The sequence below is a fragment of the Notechis scutatus genome, chromosome Z (genome assembly GCF_049901735.1).
Source record: "Notechis scutatus isolate UNSWTSFEM ecotype Mainland chromosome Z, rNotScu1.2, whole genome shotgun sequence".
NCBI classification, from domain to species: domain Eukaryota; kingdom Metazoa; phylum Chordata; class Lepidosauria; order Squamata; family Elapidae; genus Notechis; species Notechis scutatus.
Genome location: NC_142025.1, coordinates 134,701,127 through 134,728,894, shown reverse-complemented (window position 1 = coordinate 134,728,894; position 27,768 = coordinate 134,701,127). Strand labels below are relative to the sequence as shown.

The 27,768-nt window shown below is 40.9% G+C and overlaps 1 protein-coding gene across 1 annotated transcript in view; it reads left to right on the top strand.

Moving 5' to 3' along the window:
- The window catches only part of LOC113421824 (C-Jun-amino-terminal kinase-interacting protein 4-like), a 34,641-nt gene that overhangs the window by 5,223 nt on the left and 1,650 nt on the right, over window positions 1-27,768 (top strand). The window contains exons 5-26 of the mRNA XM_026682429.2: window positions 2,212-2,290; window positions 2,427-2,538; window positions 4,092-4,176; window positions 5,185-5,291; window positions 5,466-5,517; window positions 5,700-5,852; window positions 6,855-6,903; window positions 7,730-7,860; window positions 10,467-10,520; window positions 10,948-11,097; window positions 11,817-11,934; window positions 14,049-14,132; window positions 15,869-15,922; window positions 17,825-17,987; window positions 20,383-20,533; window positions 21,596-21,676; window positions 21,783-21,850; window positions 22,324-22,472; window positions 22,852-23,023; window positions 24,397-24,507; window positions 24,594-24,713; window positions 27,408-27,524. Of these exons, the coding sequence (XP_026538214.1) occupies window positions 2,212-2,290; window positions 2,427-2,538; window positions 4,092-4,176; window positions 5,185-5,291; window positions 5,466-5,517; window positions 5,700-5,852; window positions 6,855-6,903; window positions 7,730-7,860; window positions 10,467-10,520; window positions 10,948-11,097; window positions 11,817-11,934; window positions 14,049-14,132; window positions 15,869-15,922; window positions 17,825-17,987; window positions 20,383-20,533; window positions 21,596-21,676; window positions 21,783-21,850; window positions 22,324-22,472; window positions 22,852-23,023; window positions 24,397-24,507; window positions 24,594-24,713; window positions 27,408-27,524 (2,360 nt within the window). The remainder of the gene's footprint in view (window positions 1-2,211; window positions 2,291-2,426; window positions 2,539-4,091; window positions 4,177-5,184; window positions 5,292-5,465; window positions 5,518-5,699; window positions 5,853-6,854; window positions 6,904-7,729; window positions 7,861-10,466; window positions 10,521-10,947; window positions 11,098-11,816; window positions 11,935-14,048; window positions 14,133-15,868; window positions 15,923-17,824; window positions 17,988-20,382; window positions 20,534-21,595; window positions 21,677-21,782; window positions 21,851-22,323; window positions 22,473-22,851; window positions 23,024-24,396; window positions 24,508-24,593; window positions 24,714-27,407; window positions 27,525-27,768) is intronic.

The window sequence follows — 27,768 nt, the reverse complement described above, 5'->3', positions numbered from 1 at the left end:
TGTTCATGATCTTGGTGCAATTCGACAAGTTTGACTTCATCGTGTGTTACTGAGTAATGATCAACTTATAATCATTCACTTAGAAACCATTCAAAATTATGACAGACACCCTCCCCAAGATACTTATGACCCAAAGTCCCTATCACAGATATTTTCACAGATACCCCGACAGTCATGTGATCACATTTTGGTGCTCAGCAACTGGCCTCGATTTATGGCTGTTTGCAGCATCATATGGTCAACAGGACTTTTACAATGGTTTTGCCAAAACCCTTCATTTATTTCTGGTTTCCAGCAAAAATACCCCCCTAGTGAACAATGGCTGTAAAATCGGGTTAGTCATGTGATGACCATCATGACTTAGGACCGAAATCGGTAGGCTCAATTATGGTTGTAAGTTGAAGACTGCCTATAACAAATTAGGATGTAAACCAATAATCTGAAATTCTGCAATGGCTGTATGAATTCTGAGATGATGGCAAGTTGCAGGATGTCCTAGTTATGCAGATACCACAGGAGCCAAACCACTACTGTTGTTGGCCATTTGCAATGGAAGGATAGACCTCTGTAGTTGTCCAGAATTAGCATATTAAAATAAAGGCAGTTGTGAACTCTGCCACAATTTGCACATATTCAAGATTAGTTAGTGCTCTCTCCCTCCCTCCCTCTCTCTCTCTCTCTCTCTCTGTGTGTGTGTGTGTGTGTGTGTACACGCGCGCAGTGACATTTACCTCCTCACAGCTATGACAACTAGTTGTTCCCAAAAGACTGGATAGAGATAGATTGCCACTGAGTCCTTTAACTACCTCCAGAAATCATGCAGAGCACTGCAGAGAAAGCCCTATTTGGTGATAGGTTTACTGTATTTAATTCAAATCTGGCTAGTATTTGCTGTCTGTTGCCTTTTAAAAGGATAAATAACTCCCCCAGGCCATTAACAACAGCAATAAACTGTTCATCTCTCTGCTTTTATTCAGGGTATTATATTGGTGCCCCAAGGGTGGTTTTTTTTTTTTCCAAACGGCAACTTGACTTTCTTTGTTTTCCTTAGAACTCATTTTGCTTCTCATCCAAGACGCTTCTTCAGTTCTAACTGATTGGTGGGAAATGAAAAGATTTATATTCTTTGCAGGCATTTTGGTTGTTGACACTCTGCATTTTGCAGATGACTGCAAAAAATACAAATCCTTCCATTCCACACAAGTCAGAACTGAAGAAGCTTCGTGGATGAGAAGCCAGCAGTTTTCAAAGGGAAAAAAACCCCTAGTCCAGTAGCCTTTTGTAAAAAAAGCATCTTTGGGACAACCATGACCTGAATGATTATTAAAGGGGCACTAATATATGTCTCTGAAGACATATATTAGTGCCCCTTTAATAATGTTCTTTTTGTGGGGGCAAGGAATAATGTGTGCCTAGCTCTATACCCTTGCTTTGCTACGAAACTATGTGATCAGGCTTAGTTTTGGGGGAGGGAAATAAGGGGAAAAATTGTGCCTCTGCCAACCAGCATCCATCGGTGTTCATCTGGCTAATGTCCTGTCAGTGTGTGAGAGAGTTGAGGGCTGTTTGGAAACTGAAGCAGTGTTTGCTGTGTGAGCAAGGAGACAGCAAGGAGCCTGGGGGTGGCTTAGCTCAACTGTTCTGTACTAAAGCTACTTGGTGTTCTGAAACTGAAACTGCTCTCCTCTGCTTGTGTTTTGCATTTGGAACATATTTCTTTTCAGGTGGGGAGGGGGAGTAAGTAGAACTTCTTAGCATCAGAGCGTGTTAATCATAATATACGAAATATTAATGCTCTGATGGTCATTTCGAAAAATCCTTTCTTAGTGAGCACCTTAGAAGCCAAGCAGAACATATGTGCTAAATTTCAAGTTTGTAGGCTTTACGGTTCTGGAGATTTTGCGATGATGCCTGAGTGGTATTTCACTTTTATATATATATCGATTAGAATAGTTTAACTACCTGCATTCGAGGGCACAAAGAGAAAATATCTGCTGCAAACTTAACACAGGCTTCAGGAAAGACAGTAAACGCTCAGCTCTATTCAGTCACCCAACTCCACCCTGAATAAAGGGATTGTTGTTGTTTTATCGTAGAGTGGAAGGTGTAAGAAATGGCACTGACTGATCTAGACTTTACAAAACATTTAAACAGACCAAGGCAGACAGGAGAAAATTAAGATCTTTTTCTTTTTTCTCCCTCAATAAACAGGCCGAAGCCTCCACCAGTTCGTGTATCTCCACAGTTTCTATCAAGCCCCTCAGACTTGAAGCCTCCTGAGTCCCCAAAGGTAGGTAGATTCTGGTGAGGGGTTAAGCTCTGATGGCTGCCGTGATGGCTGAAAAGACCAGTGAGAAACGGGGGTATTAAGGGAAGCCATAAAACAAATCGGTTTTTTCCCCCCTCAATCTGCTGGATCTTTTTAGGAACATGGAGAAATGAATGAACTTTCTCATTCAGAGAAAACACCCCAGAAGATTGCAGACAGAAATGTCTTTCCCTTGGCACAGGAAATGGACATTCAGCCAGAAAAGGATGGTATGAAGGAGATTTTCTCTTGTTCTCTTTGGTAGGATCAGCTTTAATCCCAAACTGGAGTATTATTTCAAGTAGATTAAGACAGTCCCTATAATTTTCTTGGCAATATTTTTCATGAGTCACTGCTTTTTTCTTCCTAGGGTTGAGAGAAAGTAACTAGCTCAAAGTCACTCAGTGGGTTTTTGTCCTTAGGCAGGACTAAAATTCATGGTCTCCCAGTTTCTTGTCTAAGTGGTTTTAATTCCTTAACACCAAGAGCCAATTCGGTCTAGGCACCAGGCTAGAAACCAAGAGACGGTGAGTTCTATTCCTGCTTTAAGATGAAAGCTGGCTTGATAACTTTAGGCCGGTCATTCTCTCAGTCCAGTTCATCTTGTTGTTTTTGTGGGGAAAAATAGGAGGAGAAGGGAAAATTAGGTATGTTCAGTGCCTTGAGTTATTTATAAAAGATAATAGGGGCAAGGTAATAAATAAATAAATACCAATATTACTTTTTTTCTCTCTTTCTGACACTCTTCTTCCTCTCTCCCACCCTACTTCTTTCTCTTTCTGGTACTCTCTTTTTTCTCTTCTCCCAAATAGCAAACCGCAAAGTAGGGGCAGGTAAATTTTCTGAACTGAATCATTGCCAAAGGCTGCAGATAACAGTCTTCAGCTAGATGTGCCCCTTTGAGTTTAAGTTGCTGATCCCCAGTCTGCAGCACTGTGTTCTTATTTGCTTGGCTGTATCTCTCAATAGCCCTTGAGAGAGGTTCAACTCCACCTTTGTTCCCACAATAGCCAAAAACTGAAGTTACCGCTGCCTCTGCCTAGACTATGCTCCACTGACTTTAATGAAGTCATTAGAAGTCACACATGCCAGCTTTGAATTACTTGAAGGATGTATTTATGGATAGTACAGTTCTGAAGTGATAGAGTGGGCTGTGTAAGTTTAGGTTAGGAACCATTGTGGGATGTCCGTCGAATCTCTCTGTGTAGGTAAAGGCTCAGACAAATGAAAGCAAGAGGGTTGGGCAGAATGTTTTTTTGTACTGTGTTTTACAGGTAGTTCTCAACTTACAACAATAATTGAGCCCAAATATCCATAGCTAAGCAAAACAGTTGTTAAGTGTGTTTTGCCCTGTTTTATGACCTTTCTTGCCACAGTTAAGTGAATCACTGCAGTTGTTAAGTCAGTAACACAGTTGTAAAGTGAATCTGTCTTTCGCATTGATTTTGTTTGTCAGGTGATCACATGATCCCAAGACATTGCAACTGCCATAAATATGAATCAGTTGCCAAGCACCTGAATTTTAATCATGTAGCCCTGGGGATGCTGCAAATGTGAAAAATGGCCACAAGTCACTTTTTCAGTGCCATTGTAACCTGTACACTTCCTTACTTAAAAGTAAATCTAGGAATTCATTCTCACTGAGGAATTCTGGGAGTTGAAGTCCATACATCTTAAAGTTGCCAAGGTTTGGACTCTGTCCTAAAAATCTGGGAGGGAGGGATAATAATAATCAATAAGAATAATAACATTTTTTGAGATTTTCCCTTTCTTTTCTCATCAGCTTCTCCTAGTCAGCATGGCTTTGATTTGGATGAACTTTTAAGCTCTACTCCAGAACTCAAATCTGACCCCCAAATGCAAAACAGGTAAGAAAAATCTATTCATTAATTATACTTTTAAGTGGAAAGTACAGGTTGGTGATCTATAATTAAATACACCTGACTAGGGATACTTCTCCAGTGGAATAAAAAAAAAACCCACAACCACCTAGATCTTTCTTTCGTGCCATCTTTAACACAGCATGATCTTAATCTCATCCTCAATTATCTGCCCTTTTCAGTCCCTTCACCCTTCTGATGCTATCGTTTGATGGACAGTTAGCTCTTCTAGTCATCCCAATTTCTGCCTTGGAGGATCATATACCATTGATGGCCAGACAGGTAGCTTTTCTGCTTTCACACATGTCTTCTGCAGCCGCTGTTTTGAAACCATTGCAGTCTTGGAAGTAAATGGGAAGAAGCTATAGCCTTGAGGAGCAGGAGGAAGGGCTACACCAAATTGACGGCCAGATAAAAGAAATCTGAGTCTGGTTAAGAAAAGTAATTTGAGAAAGTGTCTCAGACATGACCCTCCCTAGTTCTCATTAAGATAAAAGGAGTGGGGGAGATCATTGAGACTTGCAAGACTCTGTTACTATAACCTCATAATAAAAGTAGTATTAGCTTGTGAGTCTTTGATTTCCAAGTTTGATCATCTTTGGAGCACTGACAACACTCTTGCAAGTCTCGATGTGCTTCTTCCCATCACTTCTTTATTTTTGTGAGAACTCAGGAGAGTGTTGTCAGATACTTTCTAAGGTTATAGTTTTGGTTCCAGCTTCCTTTTTATCTGACCTTTGTCTTGATTATGGCTCTTCCTTCTGTTCCTCAAGGTTATCCCTTCTACCTCATGCATGGGATAGACAGAGAGGTGACAGGCTGATGGCAACTGAGTCCAAGTTCTTCTCCAGGGACCTTCCCTCAACACAGACATCATCCCTCACCCCTTCACTGATTTCCATTTAGTGTAGTGTTGGATATGTCTGCGTCTTATTGGCAGGATGGAGGTGGGTGGGGACTCTTGTGCGTCTATTTGTTTGTTTGTCTGTCTCTCAGCCCCTTGAATACCACCCTCGAGCGCAACACGGTCTCCCTTTTCGCTGAAGTTTCAGGCCTCAGCCCAGACCTCCTCACAGATATGGATGATGGTGCTGATTTGCAGGGTAAATATAATGTTTCTTTCTGCATTTTTCCCTGCTGGGATTTAGAATTCAGGAATCCTAGCTTGATTGTCATTCCCCAAAAAAACCCTTGTTATTTCCTTTCCACGGGACATTCTGATTTGGATGCATAAAGAGCAGATGTCAGCTGATGTCCATGTCTACTGTTTTTTGTAGGGGATACCTTAGAAACCTTGATAGCAGAAAACACTCAGCTTCAAGAAGCACGGTAAGACCAAGCACCTAGTTTGCCATCTCAAATTAATGAGAGCCAGAAACCTTGTTAAACATAGATTCAAACCCGCTGTCTGTAACGCTGTTTATGTTTTTGTTGGCTTTAGATTTAGCATGTCCTTCTGGATTCTGAAACTGGCTCTAAAATCTTTATGTCCTTCATCACCCCATCTCCAGAATCGCTCTGGATACAGCCCGCCGCCATCTTATTAACCGTGTGGAAGAGCTCAGCGAAGAACGTGAATCTTTGCGGATGGAGAATGACAGATCATTGATTGACCTGCGTAGCTGCCAAATGCAGCTGAAAGAAGCTGAGTTGGAACTTCTCCGGTAAATTTTGGCCACTCTGACATATTTATTCCACCTCTTTGTCTACCAGGCGACACTGGATTTGGTAAAACAAAGTATAGCTAGACTTCTCTTACTGACTGCCTCATGCAGCTATTCAAAATTACGATGGCGCTGAAAAAATAACTACAACCAAAGCACATATTTATGACCTTCATAGCATTGCTCAGTTATTTGATTACCACCACAGTCATTACTTGTTATTCTGTGTTTTGTTCTCCCCCCACCCCCAATTGCAGATCAGAGGGATTGGAGAGAGTAAACAGGCACACAACAGGCATACATCAAAGGAACTAGCACTAGCACCAGTTGTTTGCCTGGTGCATTTGGGACATAGAGCTACATGCGCAGTAGGACTAGCATATTCTTTTACCACAGTTTAAATGGTGAATCAGTTGTCAAAACAGATATTGTCTACTCTAGAACATCATTCTAGGCAGGATATTCATTTTTGTCTTAGAGCTGATGATTAAAACATGATTTAAGATTGAGAAGAAAGTAAAATATCTGGGCATTGTATGTTATTTCAAAATAATTATGTTAAGATATGGAATTAAGTTAAAATTATATGTTAAGATGGGAGAAAGTACTGTACAATTTCATTGTTGGGGAGATTTCTGTATTAAACATGAATATAGATCAGTGTTTTTTTCAAATTTTTGATACAGTACTTGGCACCTTTAAGATTTGTGGACTTCAACTCTTGAGAATTCTGGGAGTTAGTCCACATATCTTAGCGCTGACAAGTTTGAAAAACAATTGAATAGACTATTGTGTGCCTTTTAGATCTTACGTTGGCTGCCTTTTAATTCCCCCCCCCCCTTTTTTTTAACCCTGGAGTATGTCTTAATTAAAAATTAAGGCATGTGTATGAGGGCACTGAATTGATTATGTGATTTCTGATCCAGTTCTAGGATATTGAACATCTGTTGATTTAAAAAATAAAACATGTTTCATATTTCTCTTTCAAACTTTGAATTTCAGGATCCGGCAAGAATTTAAGGAATCAAGGCGCTCCAGTGAGGAAGGAGAGGTAATCACCCAAGACCTTCACCTATGCCTGGCAGGAATGTTGAAGTCTCTAGAATACAGAGTACCCTCCAGTTGTGTAGTGCAGTGGTTGCCAACCAGTGGGCCGGGGACCATTGGTGGTCCGCGAGAAAATTTTGGCGGTCCGCAGAGAAATGTCACCCCCAAAGCACTCCCCCCAAAGCAATTAATCCAGGCTGCGTGGGAACACAAGGCTGCGCCGCCCACATGGCCCACCCACCCGCTGGCCCCCACGCTTCGGCCGAGCGCAAACTTTACCTTGAGTAGAGCCACGCAAACTGGAACTGGAAGTTAAGACCAATGGCGGGGGGACGTAAATCCGCCCCGGGGTGCCTTGCTGACGTTGGTGGGAAAGTTGGCCCCATATTCCAGAGCTGCAGTAGTCACAGGACTGGCTCTTTGGTCATCCCGGAGCAGCTCTTCCAGTCCATGGCAGGCCGGTGCACCCGGGTGGAGGAGCAGCTGCTCTGGGATGACCGAAGGGCCAGTCCTGTGTCTACTGCAGCTCTGGAATATGGGACCGACTTTCCCACTAACATCAGCAAGCCACCGTCAGTCAAAATTCATATTAGTGGTCTGCGGAATTTAAAATTATGAGTTTGGTAGTCCCTGAGATCCAAAAGGTTGGCGACCCCTGATGTAGTGTGTTTCCATTCAAATGTATCTGGATGGTAAAGTCTGGGAACCACACCTCTTCAATTGGGGATACTAAGCTGAGAAGACTGGGCTTCTGGTAAAAAAGGATTCAGAACTTGGAATGGAGATGAATACCTGAGCTATTGAGTGAAGGCTTGCCATATCTTCCACAGGCTGAAGGGGGGCTGGCCCGAACTCAGAGGTTCACCCGCGCGGAGATGGCACGCGTCGTGATGGAGCGTAATTTGTATAAAGAGAGGCTGATGGAACTACAGGAAGCGGTTCGACGGTCTGAACTTCTGAGGTGAGCCATATTCAAAATTGCAGAGAGAGAGAGAGAGAGAGAATAATCTGTATCTACACATAGTCCTCGACTTATGACCACAATTGAGCCCCAAATTTCTGTTGCTAAGCAAAATGTCAACTCATAAAACATTTCTCTGGTCTTTTTAGAGTTGCCAACAGAAAGGGAGGGGGGAGCAGTGTGGCCGCTTAGAAATTGAAAGTGCATTCCATAAATAGTTATAGAAATTGGAACTAGAAGTTTCTGCCGTGCAAAATTCTAACTAGAGAACCTGATTGATGACTCTGGGCTATAGACGTGTCCCATTGGAGAATATGAATTATAATACACCCAGGGGGTGGGGGAAAACCAGGGTCAAGGGTGATAATGAATTATGTGTCTCAGAGTTGGTTACATCCAGGCAGTGCCAGATATGTTAATTCCCAATAAATCCTTTTGAAGTTTTGGAGGTTTGGCTCGAGACTCATGATTTAATTGGGATAACTGCCGGAATCCTGACACAAGATAGTTGTAGAGTTTTGCCCCATTTTATGACCTCCCTTGCCACAGTTGTTAAGTGAATCGCTGCAGTTGTTAAGATAATAACACAGTTGTTAAAGGAATCTGGCTTCCCCATTGCTTGTCAGAAGGTCGCAAAAGGTGACCCCGGAACTGCAACCATCATAAATACATTCCAGTTGCCAAGTGTCCAAATTTTGATACGTCATTTTTTTTCAGGGCTGTTGTAATTTCAAACAGTCACTAAATGAATGGTTGAAAGTTGAGGACTATCTGTATCCTGCTGTCATTCACTATGGCCTTTGCCAACCCTTCCAGATGATCTCAGGGAAATAATCTGCTATTTGATTTAGAGCTTGTCTTGACTAACCTAGCCATGGGTGTTTCTGAAACATTTGGGTTGCATTCAGAAGTGAGTGGGGAATTTTTCATCCCTCACTTCTGGTCCAAAGATTTTTTTTCTTGCCTGCTATAACAGCATCCCAGGGACCAAGATGGGAGAAGAAGAGAGAAAGTCTCTTTTCCATTGCTGATTAAGCAGCTGCAGCTAAGGAAATGAGTTATTTTGGGAATTTCAAATTGGTGATGCTTATATTCTAGTCTTAGCAAAGTTCCGTGGTCACACTGAATGCTCTTTCTCCAAGTCCTGTTACTAACTAATGCAACACTAGCTGCATTTTTTCCTTCTATGTTTTTCTTTCTTTAAAATTGAAACATATGCAGTTTTATTTTTATAGCCCACTTTCTCAATCTAAATTCACTTTTGCTGCCTAAAGGACAAAAGTTATGTTAAGGTTTGTTTTAAAAGTACATTTCAGTTGTAAAATTTGCAGGACATTTATGAAATGTAAAAGTAAAATGTAGGTAATCATTACATCTGGTAACCCAAATTAACTTAAAAAGCTGTTCTTTACTTGGTTACATCTGCAACTAATTAATTGATTATTTTTGTCACTTTGACCAGTTGGCTAAAAGTAAAGCTGAAGACACATGACAGAATTATATATTTGGCCTTAGATACTTTTGTTTGTTCACAGTTTCACAAAAAGAGCTGAGGAAAACAGGAAAAAAACAGTAACAATCGTTGCATAGAAATTTTGTCTGTAGACATTGAATCTTCAGTTTCATTTTTTGAACTAATACTACTATCAGCAATTTCTGTTTTTGCTGAGCCTGAAATTTCATTTTTATCCTTCTAATAGATTTTGGCAAATAAAATTTTGTTGAGATTCATACAAGGTTCTCTATTCTTTCCCATGTTTGAGCACTACAATTTCTATATACAGGTAGTCCTTGACTTACAACTGTAATGGAACCTTCTAATTACAGTCATATGTCATGACAGTTATAAAGTGGATTATCATGTGATTGGATTTTAACCTCTTTTTCAACAGTCGCTAAGAGAATGCAGAGTTGTAAAGCAAACACCCTAATCATTAAGCAAACACATTGTTTGCTATGGGACATTTTTGCTGAAACTGGAAGTAAATCCCAGTTTTGGGCAAAAATATAAATCATGGTCACATGACTGTGCTATGCAAAAGGCCATAAATGCAGGATGGTTGCCGAACACCCCAAATTCAGTCATGAGACAACAGGAGGGAGGGTGTAGGAACTTCAGAATTGGGTCATAATCTTTTGAGGGGGGGGGGGGTTCTGTCATAAATTCAAGCGGTTGCTAAGCAACTGGTCATAAGACCATGTGTACTGCAAACTGAAATAGAGAATGGTCTTCCAACACTCAGAGTTGGTTAAAAGAAGGGCGGCTATAATTTAAATAAATACATAAATAAAAAATGTCAAATTATTCTAGCAGAAGATGTATTTTTCCAGATGTATTTTTTTAAGTCAGCAAACAAGGCATGAGAGGAATGAGGAAGACTGCTTTTACCAGGCGTTTTTCTGAATCTTCATATCTCTAGTCTGTAATTGTTATAGCTCCCAGCTGCCATTCTATGGTTTGTTTTAAGCAGCAAGTAGAATAGAATTAGGGATAAGCACGAATTGGTTACTTTTTCCCTTTTTCTAGTGGTTCTTCAGAGCGAGAGAATGAATGCTGTCAATACACATAGGCAGACGCCTCTCAATAATTGTTTGTTTCTTTTTAGGGCTTCCCGGGAGGAACAAGCGATTCAAATGAAGAAATCATCATTTTGGAAAATGTAGGTCCTGCATAAGATTTTAGAAGTGAAATCTAGCTGTTTGTGTCCAGCACTGGGTACATGGCTTAGCATCCTGAGCGTCATCTTTTCTTTTTGTTTTAAAACAAAGACCATTTCTCCATCTCCTGGGTACATACAGCAAGCATTGACTTGAAATTACGTGGGAGGACAAGTAATATTTCAGAAGCCAAAGCTAAAGATTTCTAGCTGGGCAGATTGCTGCTATTGCTAGAAACAGAAGGGGAAGTAAAGTTTGCAGAGAAATGGTTTCTGTGCTTCTGTTTGTTTGCTCAGGTCACTGAAGCCTCCTAACCTTAGTGCAGGAAACTATTACGACCTGCTTTCATATATTCTGCTTCTTTTTTTAGAATGGACCCCTTGCCCTTCTCTTTCCTTTAACCATATTGTTTTCCCTCCATCCTGGCAGTTTTGATCGACTGTTCAGCCCATCAGATGCTCCTGAGAGTGCTGTAGCCTCTCCTCTACCACCAGGGAGGTCTTGGCCTAGCCACAACAACCACAGAGATTCAGGACGGAACACACTGAGACTCATGCCACGAGCCATCTCACCCTCTGAGTAAGTTTACAAGACTGTAAATGCAAATTCTTTATTCTTCCTACCAGGAATCCTTGGGAAATACAGTGCAAGTGGTGTTTGGATGTGTTTTTAACACTAATCTGCTCTGCTCAATTTTGCTTGCACTGTTTGTTCACAGCTATTCTGGAGTTCCAGCAGGTTGGTTATTTTTCCTTTGGGGTATAGGTAGTCCTTGACTTATAATAGTTCATTTAATGACCGTTCAAAGCTACAACACATTGGAAAAAGTGACTTAAATCCTTTTTTCACATTTACAAACTTTGCAGTATCCCCATAGTCACATGATCAAAATCCGGATACTTTGCAACTTACTTTTTTTTTTATGGTTGCAGTGTCCCGGGTTCAGGTGATCACTATTTGTGATCTAACAGACAAAATCAATGGGGAAGCCAGATTCCCCTAACAACTATGTTACTAACTTAACAACTGCAGTGATTCACTTAACAACTGTGGCACAAAAGATAGTAAAATGGAGCAAAATTCACTTAATGAATGTTTCACAGCAACACAAATTTTAATTTTGGTCATAAGTTGAGGACTACCTGTATTGTTTCCTTTCTCCTGTTAATCTAAAAATCTATTTTTCACTGCAACTAAGGGATATGCTGGGGGTCTTTATGTAGGCATGCACCTTCTCCCAGAATATTACAAGCTTATCTGCTTTATAATGGGTTGGATTGTTTGTCCATTTAACACAGGGCTGATGGCTCCCCACAACAGAAGCGGCGAGAGCTGTATGGTGAGATCCGCTCATTCATCTGGCAGGAACATGGTCGGGCACAGATCCACGGGTGGAGCCAGCCAACTTCATTTCAGGTGAGAAGTTTTTGCACCGGAATGACATGCTTTGAAGTTAACATACCTACAAAAGTCCCATGTTGAGACACCAGTTCTCTTGAATTAATACTTTTAATGTGATCTTATCTAGAAAAACACAAGTTATTATTGTTATTGTCTATGCAATATTGTACTAAAATTCTTCTTCCCATTACCTTTAACTGGGAAGAAGGGTCCACCATAAGGAAGCAATTTTTGAACAAAGGTACCTCATATAGGATAACTTACAGAACGTGTTCTAAATTTGGGGCCTATGACTCCTGTGGAATTGAAATTTGGCAAATTTTATAGAACATTTTATGACATAAACATTGTCATAAAACTCTTTATGACATAATACAAAATGTCATAAAACATTTCTTGTGCTGATGTTTGACTGTGTTATATCGTTTAACATGGGCTATTTTTAAGACACCTGCATCTCTGAATGTACGCAGCACATTAGAAGTTCTGTCATTGTTAAAGACATTCAGGAATCTGGTAAGGAAATATCTCTGAAAGGATGACCTAAGGGATCACAAGTTGTCTAATTATTATTTCAATGTATACACAGCTCACCACCCAAGCAACTCTTACAGTTTACACATTGTTTCTTTTTAAAAAAAAAAAAAAACAAATGATAAAAGTGAAGAATTAAAAATAGTAAAAATGACAAAATAAAATGGGAACAAAAAAACCCAAACCTCACCCAAATAAAAGAGAGCTTCAGTCACCCTTATCAAAGACTTGGGAGGAGAGTATGTACAGATAGTCCTCAATTTGTGACCACAACTGAGCCCAAAATTTCCATTGTTAAGCAAGGCAGTTAAGTGAATCTTGTCCCATTGTAAGACTTTTCTTGCTACGTTAAATGAATCACAACTGCAATTATTAAGTTAATAACACACATGTTCAGTGAATCTGACTTCCCCATTGACTTTGCTTGTCAGAATGTGGCAAAACATTCAACCATCATAAATACAAAGCAGTTGCCAAGCATCTGAATTTTGATCACGTGTCCATGGGGATGTTTTCAAAGATCATAAATGTGGAAAATGGTCGTCACTCTTTTCAGTGCCACCGTAACTTCAAACAGTCACTAAATGAATAGTTGTGTGTCGAGGATTGCCTCTATGTATTTTATCACTCCTGAAATGGGCAATGGAGGGGTATCCATGTGGCAAACAAAGCCATGGCATTTGGTTCTCTGAGTTACAGGTAGTCCTTGAGTTACAACTGTAATGGAGTTGTAATAATTTTAAGTGGTTGTTAAGCAAATCATCCTGGTTATGTCAGCCCTGAAGCCATTTTGAGCTGAAACCCTTTTGGAAGCATCTTCAGCCCTGCCACAGCAAGGCTGGTTGGAGCTGTGGGAACATAAGGGGGGAGATACCGATAACTGGGGATGTGTAGCCAAAACAACATTCTTTCCATGGGAGCCAAGGATGCTTGACCAGGTGCTGGAGAAGCATGGACCAAAGCCAGCCAGGATGGTGGCTGTGACCTGGTTGGACCATGTGATGGACATGTGACCTGGGGGGAAAGAACTTTGGGTTTGATTTGGGTGGGGGAAATCTCAGGTCCTTCAGAGTCGGGTTTCCCCCAGATGCCTAATAAATATGTACTTTAAGGAATATGGAGTTTTGATTCCGTTGGGTGTGTTAACTGGAACCCTGACAGGTTATTAAGCAAAATTGCAATTGTTAAGAGAGCACTGCAGTGGTTAAGTGAACCCATTGTTCACTATGGTACGGTTTTGGTGGAACGGCCAAAGTAAGTGCCAGTTTTTGTCAAAAACATCTTAAAACACAATAACATGACCTCAGGACCCTGCAAACAGCCATAGATGTGGCCATGTTGCTTATTGTCCAAAGTGCAGTTGGAGCAACTGTTGGAACTTCAGATCTAATCTCCTTTTTCGATCGTAACATCACTAAGTAACCAGTCATAAGTCAAAGACTATCTGTAATTAAGGGACTGGGGGATTGCAATGGTGTCTTAACTTTTTAACTTTTTCTTTATCCGGTAAAAAGGGTTCTATCCCCAGGTGGGACCTATTCATGTTTCAGGCTTGAGCTTCTGCCTGTTAAAATCGGGTTAATATTTTGCTGCAGGACCCTGACTCACCTGCAGGAACTACCGACGTACCTGTACTTGTGCAGCTGAGAATGCTGGAACAGAAGGACCCCAGTACCAAGGTGACGAAACAAGCTTTTTCCAACTCCTGAATAGTTGAGGGCTGCTTTTTGGTTTGTTTGTTCTTTCTTTTTTCCCAAATTGGAAAGGAATGGAAACTCGAGTAAATCTTAATAGAACTAGTGTGAGTCATTGCGGTAGCTGTAAATAAAAGAGATTTGTGGTAAAGGCTGTAGGAGTACAGCTGAGTAACAAGGATATGCACATGGAAACGTTTATGAGAGTAGTTATGAATAATTATTCAGCCACACACAGCTACACTAAATTGAGTTAAAGTTTACTTTAAGAAATAGCACAGTCCAATAAACAGTCCAGGTCATATACGTTTTACAGTCCAAAGAATATCCAATTACAAAGTCTTCTTGCCGGTTGCCTTTGTCGTTTACAGTAAACAAAGATATCAAAGTATAAGCACAACAGAGAACCTTAGATAGCAACAGAATGTCAGAGATGCAGAATGTCAGAGATACAGAATGTCAGAGAGAGCAAGCCATGATCTCTAGCTCCCTCTTATGGCAATTTGCAATACAATCAATCAATCGGAATCAATACAGTGATTTTGTCTTAAAGCTACAAACATACAATGTTGGTTTATATATTGCCAACCCAACTAATTGTTGGACAGATTCCTAACAGAGTAAAACTAGGGAAGCCAGAGACCATTGCAGAGAAATTGGGGGCTGGTCAGTCTGTGATGTGTCTGTGCTACAATTGGTTTGGATGAGGCAGTCATATCTGATTCCAGAGGATTGCAACCCCAGTCAAGATGGGGTAGAGAAAGAGGCAAAGTGGACCAGGGATTCCAAGCAATCCCCTGTATGCTCAGAGAAAACTTCTAGTTAATCTGGATGATCTGCTTTGAGAGTTCCTATAACAAACATCTTTTTAAAACATGTTTTTACTAATTTTTTAAGTATAGAAAAAAAAACTAAGCAAATTTTTACTGTTTTTTTTTTTAATTATGGCAGAACTAATACAGTAATTGACTTATGAACATAGTTGGGAACCAGAATTTTTGTCACTAAGCAAGGCGATCGTTAAGATAGTCGCGCCTGATTTTACAATCTTTTTGCCATGGTTGTTAAGCGAATTGTGTGGTTCTTAAGTGTATCTGGTATCCTCTATTGAGTTTTCTTGTCAGAAGCCAGCTGGGAAGGTTACAAATGATGATCACATAATCCGTTACGATAACCATCATAAATACATGCTGGTTACCAAGTGCCCAAATTTTGATGATGTTTCTGTGGGGATGCTATCATCGTCTCCTTTTAATGACCCCATAATCCCTTGCGGGGTGGAGTCTAGGGAACTGAATGAAGCAGAGCGTTTACTGTCTGGATGCCCTTCCTGTCGCCAATGGAGAATTTTATTCAGCAGATAAATTCTCAGTATGCGCAGAGAGAAATATCTGCTTCTACCTGGGATCGAACTCATAGCCTCCTGATTGTGAGGTGAGAGCGCCACCTCTAGGCCACTGCAACTCTATGGGGATGCTGTAATGGTCATAAATTCAAGACCCACTTATAAGTCTCTTTGGGCCATTGTAAAGCGGTCAATTTGACCACCTCAGCAAGTTCCAACCGCTTCACTGTCCATTCGTCCATTGTAGGTAAAGACAAATCTTTCCATCTTTGTCTATATAGTACCCTCACTGCAGTCACAGCAAACATTTCTGAGTGTACAATTAAAAATTTGTGAATGGATGTCAAGATCATGCTTATTTTCTCTCTTATTGCAGCTCTGGTGTGCCGCAGCATCTGTTGGGCTGGAGCCTCGAGAAACATCACAGATTGTAAGCACTGATTTCTGTCCGGCACAACTCAGCTCCTTTCAGGCTTGGAATTTCTGACCATCTGTTTAGGATGGTCAACCTTAAATACAGCCTTCCCTGGGTGTGTTGGAACCACGACCCCCAGAATTCCCTAACTAATGTGGTGGCTAAGAATTATGGAAATAGAATAGAATAGAATAGAATAGAATAGAATAGAATAGAATAGAATAGAATAGAATAGAATACCTTTATTGTCATTGCATTCTACAAATACAATGAAATTTGAAAGCTACTCCAGCACAGTGCCCAAACACCACATCACAATCACACTACAGAGTATTTAATAATAATAATAATAATAATAATAATAACAACAACAACAACAACAACAACAACAAACCTAGTCTAAAACCTACCTAAAACATATAGTAAGTTAGATAGTTTTAAAATGCCACTATATACATAGGGCTAAATCACATATGCACTGTTTGATTCAAGACAATTTTTGCCTTGGAAAAGAAACTGTTTCTCAGTCTATTAGTCTATTTTAAGACACCAATAGCGTCTCCCTGATGGTAACAGTTTGAAATATGAATGTCCAGATGAGAACGGTCTGTGGAGATTTTTAGTGCTCTAGAGAGGAGTCTGGTCTTTGCAATCTCTTCCAAAGAAGAAAGAGAGCAACCAATGATTTTTTGTGCTGTGTTTATAACTCTCTGGAGCATCTTCTTATCTACTGCAGAGCATCCAGCATACCACACCGTTGCACAGTATGCCAAAATATTCTCAATAGTAGAACGATAAAAAGTAACCAGCAACTTCTCACCCAGACCACTCTTTTTCAGCAGCCTCAGAAAGTGCAGGCGCTGTTGGGCCTTCTTTGCAGTGGCCATAGTGTGGACCGACCAAATAAGGTTGTCGGAAATATAAGTTCCTAGAAATTTAAAACTATGAACTTTTCCCACACAGTCTCCATTGATATATAGTGGGAGAGGCTCTACTTTGCATCTCTGAAGTCTACAATCAATTCCTTGGTCTTTTTGATGTTCAGGGTGAGGTTATGACTCTTGCACCACAAGACCAGTCTGAGAACCTCTGATCTATAGCCCGTCTCGTCTTCTCCTGATATGAGTCCCACCAACGTGGTGTCGTCTGCAAATTGTATTATAGAGTTAGTGGGACAAGGGGGAGTACAAGATGATGAGAGGTGTTCTTCTAATATATCTGGAATGGTGCCAAGATGGAGGCTGGTTTTTCTTCTTTTCTTCCCTTTCCCTTTTACAACTCTGTTATTAGATGATGCACAGGTAGTCCTCAATTTACAACCACAATTGAGCCCAACATTTCTGTTGCTAAGCAAGATGGTTGTTAAGTGAGTTTTGCCCCACTTTGCAATTTTTTTTTGCCACAATTGTTAAGTGAATCACTGCAGTTGTTAAGTTAATAACACAATTATAAAGTGGATCTGGCTTCGCGTTAATTTTGCTAATCAGAAGGTTGCAAAAGCTGATCACATGACCCTGAGACACAACAAATGTCATAAATATGAGTCAATTGCCAAGCATTTGAATTGGGGATGCTGCAAGGGTCATAAGTCACTTTTTTCAGTGTCATTGTGACTTTGGTCACTAAAAGAAATATTATAAGTTGAGGACTACCTGCAAATCCTTGCTATTGGACAATTCAGGCCTTGAAAAGTCACATTCTCGTGTGATATTTATTGTGTTTCCCTGAGCAAGCACATGTAGCACAGAAGATTCAGATGAGGGCTGGATAGTTAGAAAAAATAATTTGTGTAAGATTTCTCACCAGTTTACCTAAGATTTCAGATTAGGAGCTGCAGGTGCTGCATGGATCGAATATGGGAAGATAGGTTTATGAGTGCCTGCCTTTTCCTGAACCTTGTCTTCCATTTCCTTTCAGGATAACCCCCATTGCAGCTCTTCTAGCAGCTCTCAGCTGTGGGTGGCTGCTGGGACCCACTCCGCTAGCGAAGTGACCCTCTTCAATTCCCCCAGTGCTAATCAGCTCCTGGAACACTTTGTGCTGCCTGGAATTCACGTCCTCTCCATGGCTTGTGTACCTGGTCAGTGAGACAAAGGACAGGTGGACAATGGGGAAGTGGAATTTGGGAAACTGTCAGAAAGAGCAGGGAGATTCATCACTTGGATGATCCAAGTACCCAGAAGTGAGACACTTTCTATGAGGTCAGGAGAGCTGGGGTATTAACTAGGGTCAAAACTTTCAGCCATTTTTTTGATGGAGAGTTTGGGGAATAGGATAATGGAAAAATTAACCTGGTTTGTGGGGAATTTAAGGGGCACAATGAGTACCAGCCTATTAAACATCCTTTTTCTTGCCATTTCCAACTCAGATTTTTATTCTATCCAACTGGGTTTTTTTTTTAGGGGCTACAGTTTGATCTGAGTTATACAAATATCTTGAATGGGGGATCAATCTTCATAGAAAGGATCTCTTCAGGATCATTTTCACAATTATTTGAATTAATTGCAAACTCGTTCTCTGGGGTGTCTCAATTAATTGAATTATAAAGTAACCAAAGGGGATGGGTTTGGAAACATGTTAAGCCATGGCCAAACCAAGGTTAAACTAAACTAAACTTTGTGTATTGTACAAATGAGTCAGCTGGTCTTGAGGTGATCTGGTTGAACCTGTCATGCAAATTCAGCCAAAGTAGGACTGGGTGTAATTCATGTGCAACCTTCAGTTCTTTTACTTGGCACAATAGCAATAGCACTTGATTTATATACCACTTCACAGCACTCTCTAAGCGGTTTATAGAGTCAGCTTATTGCCCTCAACAATCTGGGTCGTCATTTTACCCACCTCGGAAGGATGGAAGGCTTGAGCCTGGTGAGATTCGAACTGCCAAACTGCAGGCAGCTGGCAGTCAGCAGAAGTAGCCTGCAATACTGTGCCATCACGGCTCAAATAATTGAATGGATATATTTGTGTTGGTTGTTTGGCTTGGAAGTATGAATTTAAAGTAGTTTTGAATTTCAAATCTCAATGTAAGCTATTTTGGAAGAAAACTTACCTCAGCCAGGGAGCCTGAAAATCCAAAGAATTGCTTTTAATCCACTTAGTCACATGTAGTTGATGTAAGACAGGCTCTATATCAATAGAGTCTAAAGCTTTCTTCCACTGAGATTTTTCCAAATCGATTCTTTCATTGTTCAGTGCTTTGTGGACTTTTGATGTTTATTCTCAAACTTAGATATGTCTACATGTCTAAACCATATAAAGAACAGTTGCTGGAATTGGGTATGTCTAGTTTAATGAAAAGAAGGACTAGGGGTGACATGATAGCAGTGTTCCAATGTCTCAGAGGTTGCCACAAAGAAGAGGGAGTCAAGCTATTCTCCAAAGCACCTGAGGACAGGACAAGAAGCAATGGGTGGAAACTAATCAAGGAGAGAAACAACTTAGAACTAAAAAGAAATATCCTGACAAAATGGTTAATCATGGAATGGCTTGCCTCCAGAAGTTGTGGATGCTCGATCACTGGAGGAGAAGAGATTGGGCAACCATTTGTCTGAAATGATATAAGATTTCTTGCCTGGGCAGGGGGTTGGATTAGAAGACCTCCAAGGTCCCTTCTAACTCTGTTATTCTATTCTATACATGTCCCTGAAAAAGAGAATGGCCTAGGAGTTGAAGTCTGCCCACCTTAAAAGTTGCTGAGATTGGGAAACACTGTTCTAGTTGCTTTGAAGGAGCCCCAAACTGGCTGTGAGATTTCAAAGCAAGGTCCCAAGGTGTTCTGGGTTCATGATTAGATTAGATTAGATTAGAATTAGAATTCTTTATTGGCCAAGAGTGATTGGACACACAAATCATTTGTCTTGGTGCAAATGCTCTCAGTGTACATAAAAGATACATTCATCAAGAGTCAAGTGTCATAAGGTACAACGCTCACTGATAGACATAGGGTACAATAAGCAATCGAACTGTTCATACTATGAAACAGTCAATAAAAATGGTTAGGATACAAGCAACAAGGTTACAGTCATACAGTCATAAGTGGGAGGAGATGGTGAAAGGAAGGATGGGAGGATTTATAATAATAATAGTAATGCAGACTTAGTAAAAAGTTTGACAGTGTTGAGGGAATTATTTGTTTAGCACAGTGATGGCATTTGGGGAAAACCTGTCCTTTTGTCTAGTTCTGGTGTGCAGTGCTCTATGATGTCGTTTTGAGGGAAGGAGTTGAAACAGTTTATGTCCTGATGTGAGGGGTCTGTAAATATTTTCACAGCCCTCTTTTTGACTCATGCAGTACAGGTCCTCGATGGAAGGCAGGTTGGTAGCAATTGTTTTTCTGCAGTCCTAATTACTTTGTGAAGCCTGTGTCTGTCTAGATAGTTATAGAGGTGCAGATTACAGCCTCAATAATTCCTCTGTGGAACTGATAGATAAGCATTCCCTTCCTCAATGTTGCTTTCCCTCTTCTTCTACAGGCCTGACAGCACCTGTGGATGAAAAGCCAGTAGTAAAGCCAGAGATCCTCGAAGACCCTTTGGCACCCCGATCTGACAGTGATGAAGAAGCAAGGGAAATGGAGGCAGTTGGTACAGGACCCACTGTCTGGATTGGGACCCAGGAAGGCTGGTAATGGAGATTAAAGTGGGAAAGAAATGAACATGTCTGATATAATATGCCGTTCCTGCCTATGTTGTTTCAAGCAGCGTCTGACCATGTCTTCCTCCTCCTCCTCCTCCTCTCCTCTGCTACCATTTTCTTCTTGTTGCTACTGTTATTCTGTAATTCCACCTGCTATCCTGAGGAGGGAGCTGTCATTCTGGGGAGAAGATAAAGCTTACCTACTTTTACAGGCAGTCCTTGATTTATGACCACAATTGGGACTGGAACCCCCATCACTGAGTGATGTGGTCATTAAATGAATCACACTCAGTATTACAACCTTTTTACTGCAGTCGTTAAGCAGGTCACCATGATCATTAAATAAATCATGTGGTCATTATGTGAATCTGGCTTCCTTCATTGACTTTGCTTGTCGAAAACCCTTCAGGAGGCTCACCAGTCGAAGCTGTGAGGACTAGTTGTAAGTTTTCAGTGCCATTGTAACTTCAAGCGATTGGTAAATGAATGGTAATAAATCATGGACCATCTGCATAATGAATATGCCCAATACGGTCATGAAACTGTGACAGCAGAGACTTTAACGCTATCTCCCAAATATGAACAGCTAATGAATGGGTGTGCATGTGCGATGGCTCAGCAGTTAAAGATACAGAGCTGATTAGCTAGAAAGCTGACAGCCCAGGTTCAAGATCCCAGCGCCATGAGACGGGGTGATCCTTGACTCATGCCTTCCTAGCAGTTCGAAAATTTGCAAATACAAGTAGATAAATAGGTGCCATTTTGGTAGGAAGGTAACAGTGTTCTGTGCATGTCAGCATATAGTCATGCTGGCCAATTGATCATGGAATAGTCTTCGGACAATGCTAGTTTCGTCGGCTAAGAAATGGAGATGAGCACCGTCTCTTAGAATCAGATACAACTGGACAGGGAAAAACTTTACCTTTAATGACTGGGACGCTAGGAGTCCCAGCTGAAACCGGTACTGTGCTAGTGGCAGAGTTGGATGGAGGGGTCTGATAATTTTGTTGGATATTCCTCTTATTTCTGGTATTTCTTTCTGTTTTGCAGTATCTATATTCATTCCGCTGTGACTGACTGGCGACATTGCCAAGGCAAAGCACGTTTGAAGGAGGCTGTCCATTGTATTGTGTGAGTATGGCTGAAAGCTGAGTATTCTTGGTGGAAACTGCCCATCTTCCCATTCTAGTGCTAGTAAAACATGCCTTGTTTTGTTATTCTGCCCTGTCTGCTCCAGGCACGCCCAAGGCCGCGTTGTAGCTGCCCTAGCTGATGGGTCTCTGGCTATATTCCATCGGAATGCAGGTAGGTCCTACTGCTTGGATTTCTTCCCTCCCCATTTCCCCTAGGGTCGAGACCTTCTCCTTAATTTCTTGATGAGAGAGAGTGTATAGAGACTAGGAAAATAACAGAAGGGTAAATAATCATAAATAACCAAGAGACAGAACATGAGTCCATTGACAACCTACCTTACAAGCAGCAGTGAAGCCCAGCTAGCAAGAAATAGGGGAAGAAGCATTTCCAAGAGATTTTATCTTAACAAACACATTGGAAATGAGGATTGGAAATTCTTGAAGTTTCCAAGATTCGGTAGTTACCCAAAGACTTGCATTAAATATACCTTACTGAAGTCTATGTAGATGTTGTTTCCTTGATTTTGCCTAGCTCATGTGGGACTTGACACTTGTTTTATTTACTTATTAATTAAACTGATACACTGCCCATCTCACAGTTCAAGGTGACTCTGGGCGGCTGAATAATAACTTGTCTTTTCTTAGATCGCAACTGGGAATTGTACTCCCCACGCTTGGTTCAATTGGGACGGCCACGGCGCTCCATTCGGTGCATCATCCCTGTGTTTAATTGGCTCTGGTGTGGCTATGGAAATCGAATCTACGTGCTGGATCCCCGGACTGCTCGCATTCAGGTGAGCCTGTTGAGATATGAGGCCATTACTGGAAGCTGTGCAAGCCAAGAAGTTGTCCAGTAGAAAACTCAAATGGGGTTGGGACAGATTCAAGTCACTGGAATCCACTGCATCTACATTCTTAGAATTTTAATCATGTGACCATGGGGATGTTGCAACAGTCATGAATGTGAAAAACAATCATAAGTCACTTTTTTCAGTGCCTTTGTAACTTTGAACAGTCACTAAATGGATGATTATAAGCTGAGGACTAGCTGTATACAATAGAGTCCTTGCCCAACCAACAGGCCGTAACTTCCTGCACCCACGCCAGAAAAAATGGACATGCCTTTCATTTGAATATCACTCCCTGCCACCAATTTCTTTTCTTTCCTTCCAGCGATACTTCGAAGTGACTTCGCACCCTAAAAGCCATGTCCGGCACATGGCAGCAGCTGGTGGTGGCATCTGGATTTCAGTCCGCCTGGAGACCACTCTGCGTCTTCTCCATGCAGAGACAGGGCAGCCACTGCAGGAAGTGGAATTGGAGCCTTTCATCAGCCGCACATTTGGTAAGTGGCTGTAGGAGGCGTGACAGAACCTGGAGGTGGAGTTATCAGCCTAGAATCCCTATGTAGCCACAAGTGAACAAAGTTCTACTCCGGTGAATTCTATTAACCGATATCTAACTCCAAGCAGGTGCTAACCGTTGAGAAGATTCCTGTGCCTATAGGCATGATTAGCAATAAATCAGTTTAATTGGGACTTCAGGTAGACTTGATCTTTTGTGCCTGACTGGGTCAGGAACCAGTGGGCACCAAGACAGGATCTTGGATATTGCAGAACAGTGTTTTTCAACCTTGGAAACTTTAAGACACGTGGATTGCAACTTTCAAAATTCCCCAGCCAGCCTTGCTTTCGTGATCTGAAAGCTGCTCTGGTTCCTGGAAAAATATGAAGAACTGGAGAGTTGTTGAAGGATCAAAAAATTGTCTGTTGTAGGCAGAACTTCTGAACCAGGATTAGGTCCTTCAGATTTCTCAGAAGAACAGCCCCCAGCATCTTTTCTTGGGGTCCATGTTTGCTGGGGCTGGAAATATAGTTGGAAACTATAATTTTGCAAAACTTGGAGAGGCACAGGTTACCTAGTGCCTATATCCATTCTTATCATAAATCATCTGTGGATATAGACAGGAGTTCTTGTTTGAGATGCCCAAAGTCATTTGGAATCGTGGCATTTAACTGTAGATGATGGAGAAATTGGAGAGGGAGGGGAGGAGGAGGAGAAGAGAGAGAGGGAGGGAGGGAGGGAGGGAAAAAGGAAGGAAGGAAAGAGAAAGAAAGAGGTAAGCAGGAAGAAAGGAAGGAGAACAGAACAGGAAAGACAGGAAAGAAGAAGGAAAAAGAAAGAAAGAAAGAAAGAAAGAAAGAAAGAAAGAAAGAAAGAAAGAGAGAGAGAGAGAGAGAGAGAGAGAGAGAGAGAAACAAAGAAAGAAGAAAGAAAGAAAGAAAGAAAGAAAGAAAGAAAGAAAGAAAGAAAGAAAGAGAGAGAGAGAGAGAGAAAGAAAGAAAGAAGAAAGAAAGAGAGAGAGAGAGAGAGAGAGAAAGAAAGAAAGAAAGAAAGAAAGAAAGAAAGAAAGAAAGAAAGAAAGAAAGAAAGAAAGAAAGAAAGAAAGAAAGAAAGAAAGAAAGAAAGAAAGAAAGAAAGAAAGAAAGGCTTGAATGGCCTTCTCCTGCTTGGTGCTCAGGTTGGAGTGCACAGCCTCCAGAATTCCCAGTTATGATGTTGGAGATAATGTGCCTCAACCCTTCCGAGGGGTCCTTGGTGCTTTCTGAACTTGTGTTTTCTTGCAATTGTTTCGTTGCCCAAACTAGGTAACATCATCAGTGCTAGTCTGTCAAATATATACAAGCTCACCCTTGCTTTCTCTTCCTCATCCCCCAGGGCCCAGCAGTGTTAGCTTAGCCTTAAACATCTCAGCTCTTGGTGTTTTTGGAAAGCGGTTATGGGTTGGTACATCCGGTGGCACCATTATATCTGTGCCTTTTGTCTCCGGTAAGCAAATAAGTCTCCTTCTGATTGTGGGAAAATTCATAGCTGTGCTGTTTAGCTCTGAGATGGCTTTTCCTGTTTCTTTGCAGAATTTTCTGAAAGCCCGAAGACTTCACCCTCTGCTGGTATCCCTTTGTGTGCTATGGAGCAAGCCCAGATCAGCTACCATGGGCACCGTGATGCTGTCCGTTTCTTTGTCTCTGTCCCAGGTAGTTTGCAAGAAATGTCCAAAACCCATTTCTTGATTTTTCAGGAAGTGACAATTTGGCAGAATATAACAAGTTTCTTCCCTGAGATGTTTACAGATTTTCCCGGCATGGGAGAAACAACAGAGGTGGAGGAAGGAAGTGGGGGCTGTGATAAACAAGGCATTCATGTCAACATCTTAGCTGGGAACTTTTGGAAAGTTGAAACCAAGTGTAGGCGGAAAATGCTGCATTCAGTGAGATTGGATTCATGTATTTTAAATTTTAAATCAACAAAATAGATATATCCTTTTACCCCCAAATAGACCAGAACCTTTAAAATAGTAGCTGTGTTTTAAAGGAACTGAATGAAACTTCAATGGTTGGCTGATATAATGTACTGCCTTGCAGGGCAGCATGTTGTGTATTAATGAGCGTTAAACGCAAAGGGTGTGGATTCTATGCCAAGAAAATCTGGCTTTTGTGCCATTGAGTAAGAGTTGCATCCTGATTTGTCTACAGTTCTGATTCACAGGGGCAGCAAGAAATGGGATTGTAAACTGTAAACTTCTGACAATTTGCTTTTTTCTTTTATGGACTGGGTACTGGATTTGTTTATTTGGGGCACATCTGTGGCCACAAATATAACAAATGGCCAGATTGGCAGAGGCAACCAGAAAGTCCATATTGGTTAATTTGTAGGCAAATTATCTTTTCTTTGCCTTCTGTGTGGAAGAAATGTAACCTGCTTCATGATGAATAGCACAAATTTCCACACTAGTTGCAAAGAAGGTTATCCTCCCCTGTGGCCCTATGAAAGTGCAAGTTAATACTGTATTTTTTTCCTGGCTAATAATGTTTAATGGCCTTATTTACCAAACAGTTTTGATATACTGCCTTCATTAGCTTTTATTCCAGGGTTATTCACAATACAAGTTCAGGAAAAAAAACACTAAAAGAACTAAAATCAATAAAACACCTAACCTAAATAACAATTAGAAAGTGTAGAATGAAGCAGTTCATTTTCTGTTTAACTTTTAGTTCCTCTCATTGCCTAAAATGCAGCTCATTAAAATACATTAAGAAAACCTAGTTAGCCAGAGCTCTAAAATACAAGTTAAGTGGGTGTGTTATTTATTTATTGGGTTATAGACCAAAAGACAATCTATCCTAGCATAGAGCAAGAAGACATTTTTAATAAAGGAAAGATGTAGAAAAACATCAGATAAAGAAATAGTAAAAAAAAAAATGACTGGAAGAGAAAGGAGAATAGGAAAGAGAGGGCCTATGTGGATGAGTCTAATCCAGTGTTTCTCAGTCTTAGAAAATTTAAGATGAACTTAAATCTCCAGAATTCTCCAGCCAGCATTCTGGGAGTTGAACTCCATACATCTTAAAGTCACCAACATTGAAAAACACTGTCCTAATCTAGCAGGAATACATACAGATGCATCATAAACCATTCCTCCCTGCCCCCCCCCCCAAAAAAAACCTTAATTAAATTTTAAAAACTTATAAACTACAAAAAAGCATAGAAAAAAAAAATTAAAACGAAAGAGGGAAGGATGGGGAAAAAGAAAATTTGGCCAACACAGAGAAAAAGGGAGGGGGGAAGAAAAGCTATAGAAAAGAATAACTTCTGACTTTTTTTGGTACAGATACAAGTATGAAATACAGTGACCTTTTGAAGTAGGGTAAACCACAGCACACTGTACTTCCCTGATTGTAAACAGGTCTAGTCATCACATCCCAAGGTTAAAATTCTCTTTCTTTCAGTTTCAAGCAAAATATCCAAGAGTGGTTTCCAAATAGAAATAAAACTAGAATAAAGTCTTTTCTTTCATCAACTCAGTCAGTTTTGTGTTCTCCGCCAACTCCATTAATTTCGCCATCCATTCTTCCATTGTGGGTACTGCATATGTGAGTCCTTTCATCTCTGTGCTTAAAGTAACCTTGCAGCTGTTATCATTTATTCTGACTTGGCAACAACAAGAAGATCAAAAGCCATGCTTTTCAAATCTCCTCCTCTTCTACTTATAGCTATAGGTAGTCCTCGACTTACGACCACAATTGAGCCCAAAGTTTCTGTTGCCAAGCAGGACAGTTATTAAGTGAATTTTGCCCCATTTTACGACTTTTCTTGCCACAACTGTTAAGCAAATAACTGCAGTTGTTAAGTTAGTCACATGGTTGTTAAGTGAACCTAGCTTCCCCGTTGACTTTTTTTGTCAGAAGGTCACAGAAGGTTGACCCCGAGACACTGGAATTATCATAAATATGAACCATTTGCCAAGTGTCTGGATTTTGATGGGATGCTGCAATGGTCACAGGTGTGAAAAATGGTCATAAGTCATTTTTTCAGTGCCGTGGTAACTTTGAACATTCACTAAATGAACTGTAAGTCAAGGACTACCTGTACTATGGGGCAGAATTTTGTGCCTTTTGGAGCAATCGTGCTGAATTGATCTCTCTCTCTCAAAAAAAACCCCAAAACCCATTTTTTCAAATTGAGGCCAATCCAAATTCCTGTTGATGAGAGAGATTTATTCTAAGCAACAGCTGTGATTCTGAGGGAAGGAGAAAGGTGTCCTGCCTCAGTCTCGCCCTGAAAGGATGCTATTCCTATCCAGATGCTATTCCTTCCAGGTTTGGAAGTCATTACGATCATTTGGGTACCTTTGGGATTTGAATAGTTCTGATTGCTCTTCATTCTTCTAGGATATGTGGATCCATCTGCTGCAGAAAACCTCAAGGCCTCGCACAGCCAAGAGAAACCAAGCAAACCTTGCAGCTTGGTGCTAAGTGGAGGGGAAGGGTATATTAATCTCCGGATAGGTAAGTAGGGATGGAGAAACTACAGTGGTCCAGAGCTGACTCGGTTTCAACTCCGGCCCCCTTGGCCAATGGCAAGAGATGGTTAGGTGGTACAATCCTGTAATTAACACATCTGGGGAAGAAACAGGATTGGGATTTCTTTATAAAGAAAAGTCCTTCTTGGTACCAACAGAAGAGAAAATTTGTCCTCAGGGTTGAACTGTGGGGTGCCTGGTGCTCTCTGAGCTTGGTGATTTTCTTATAG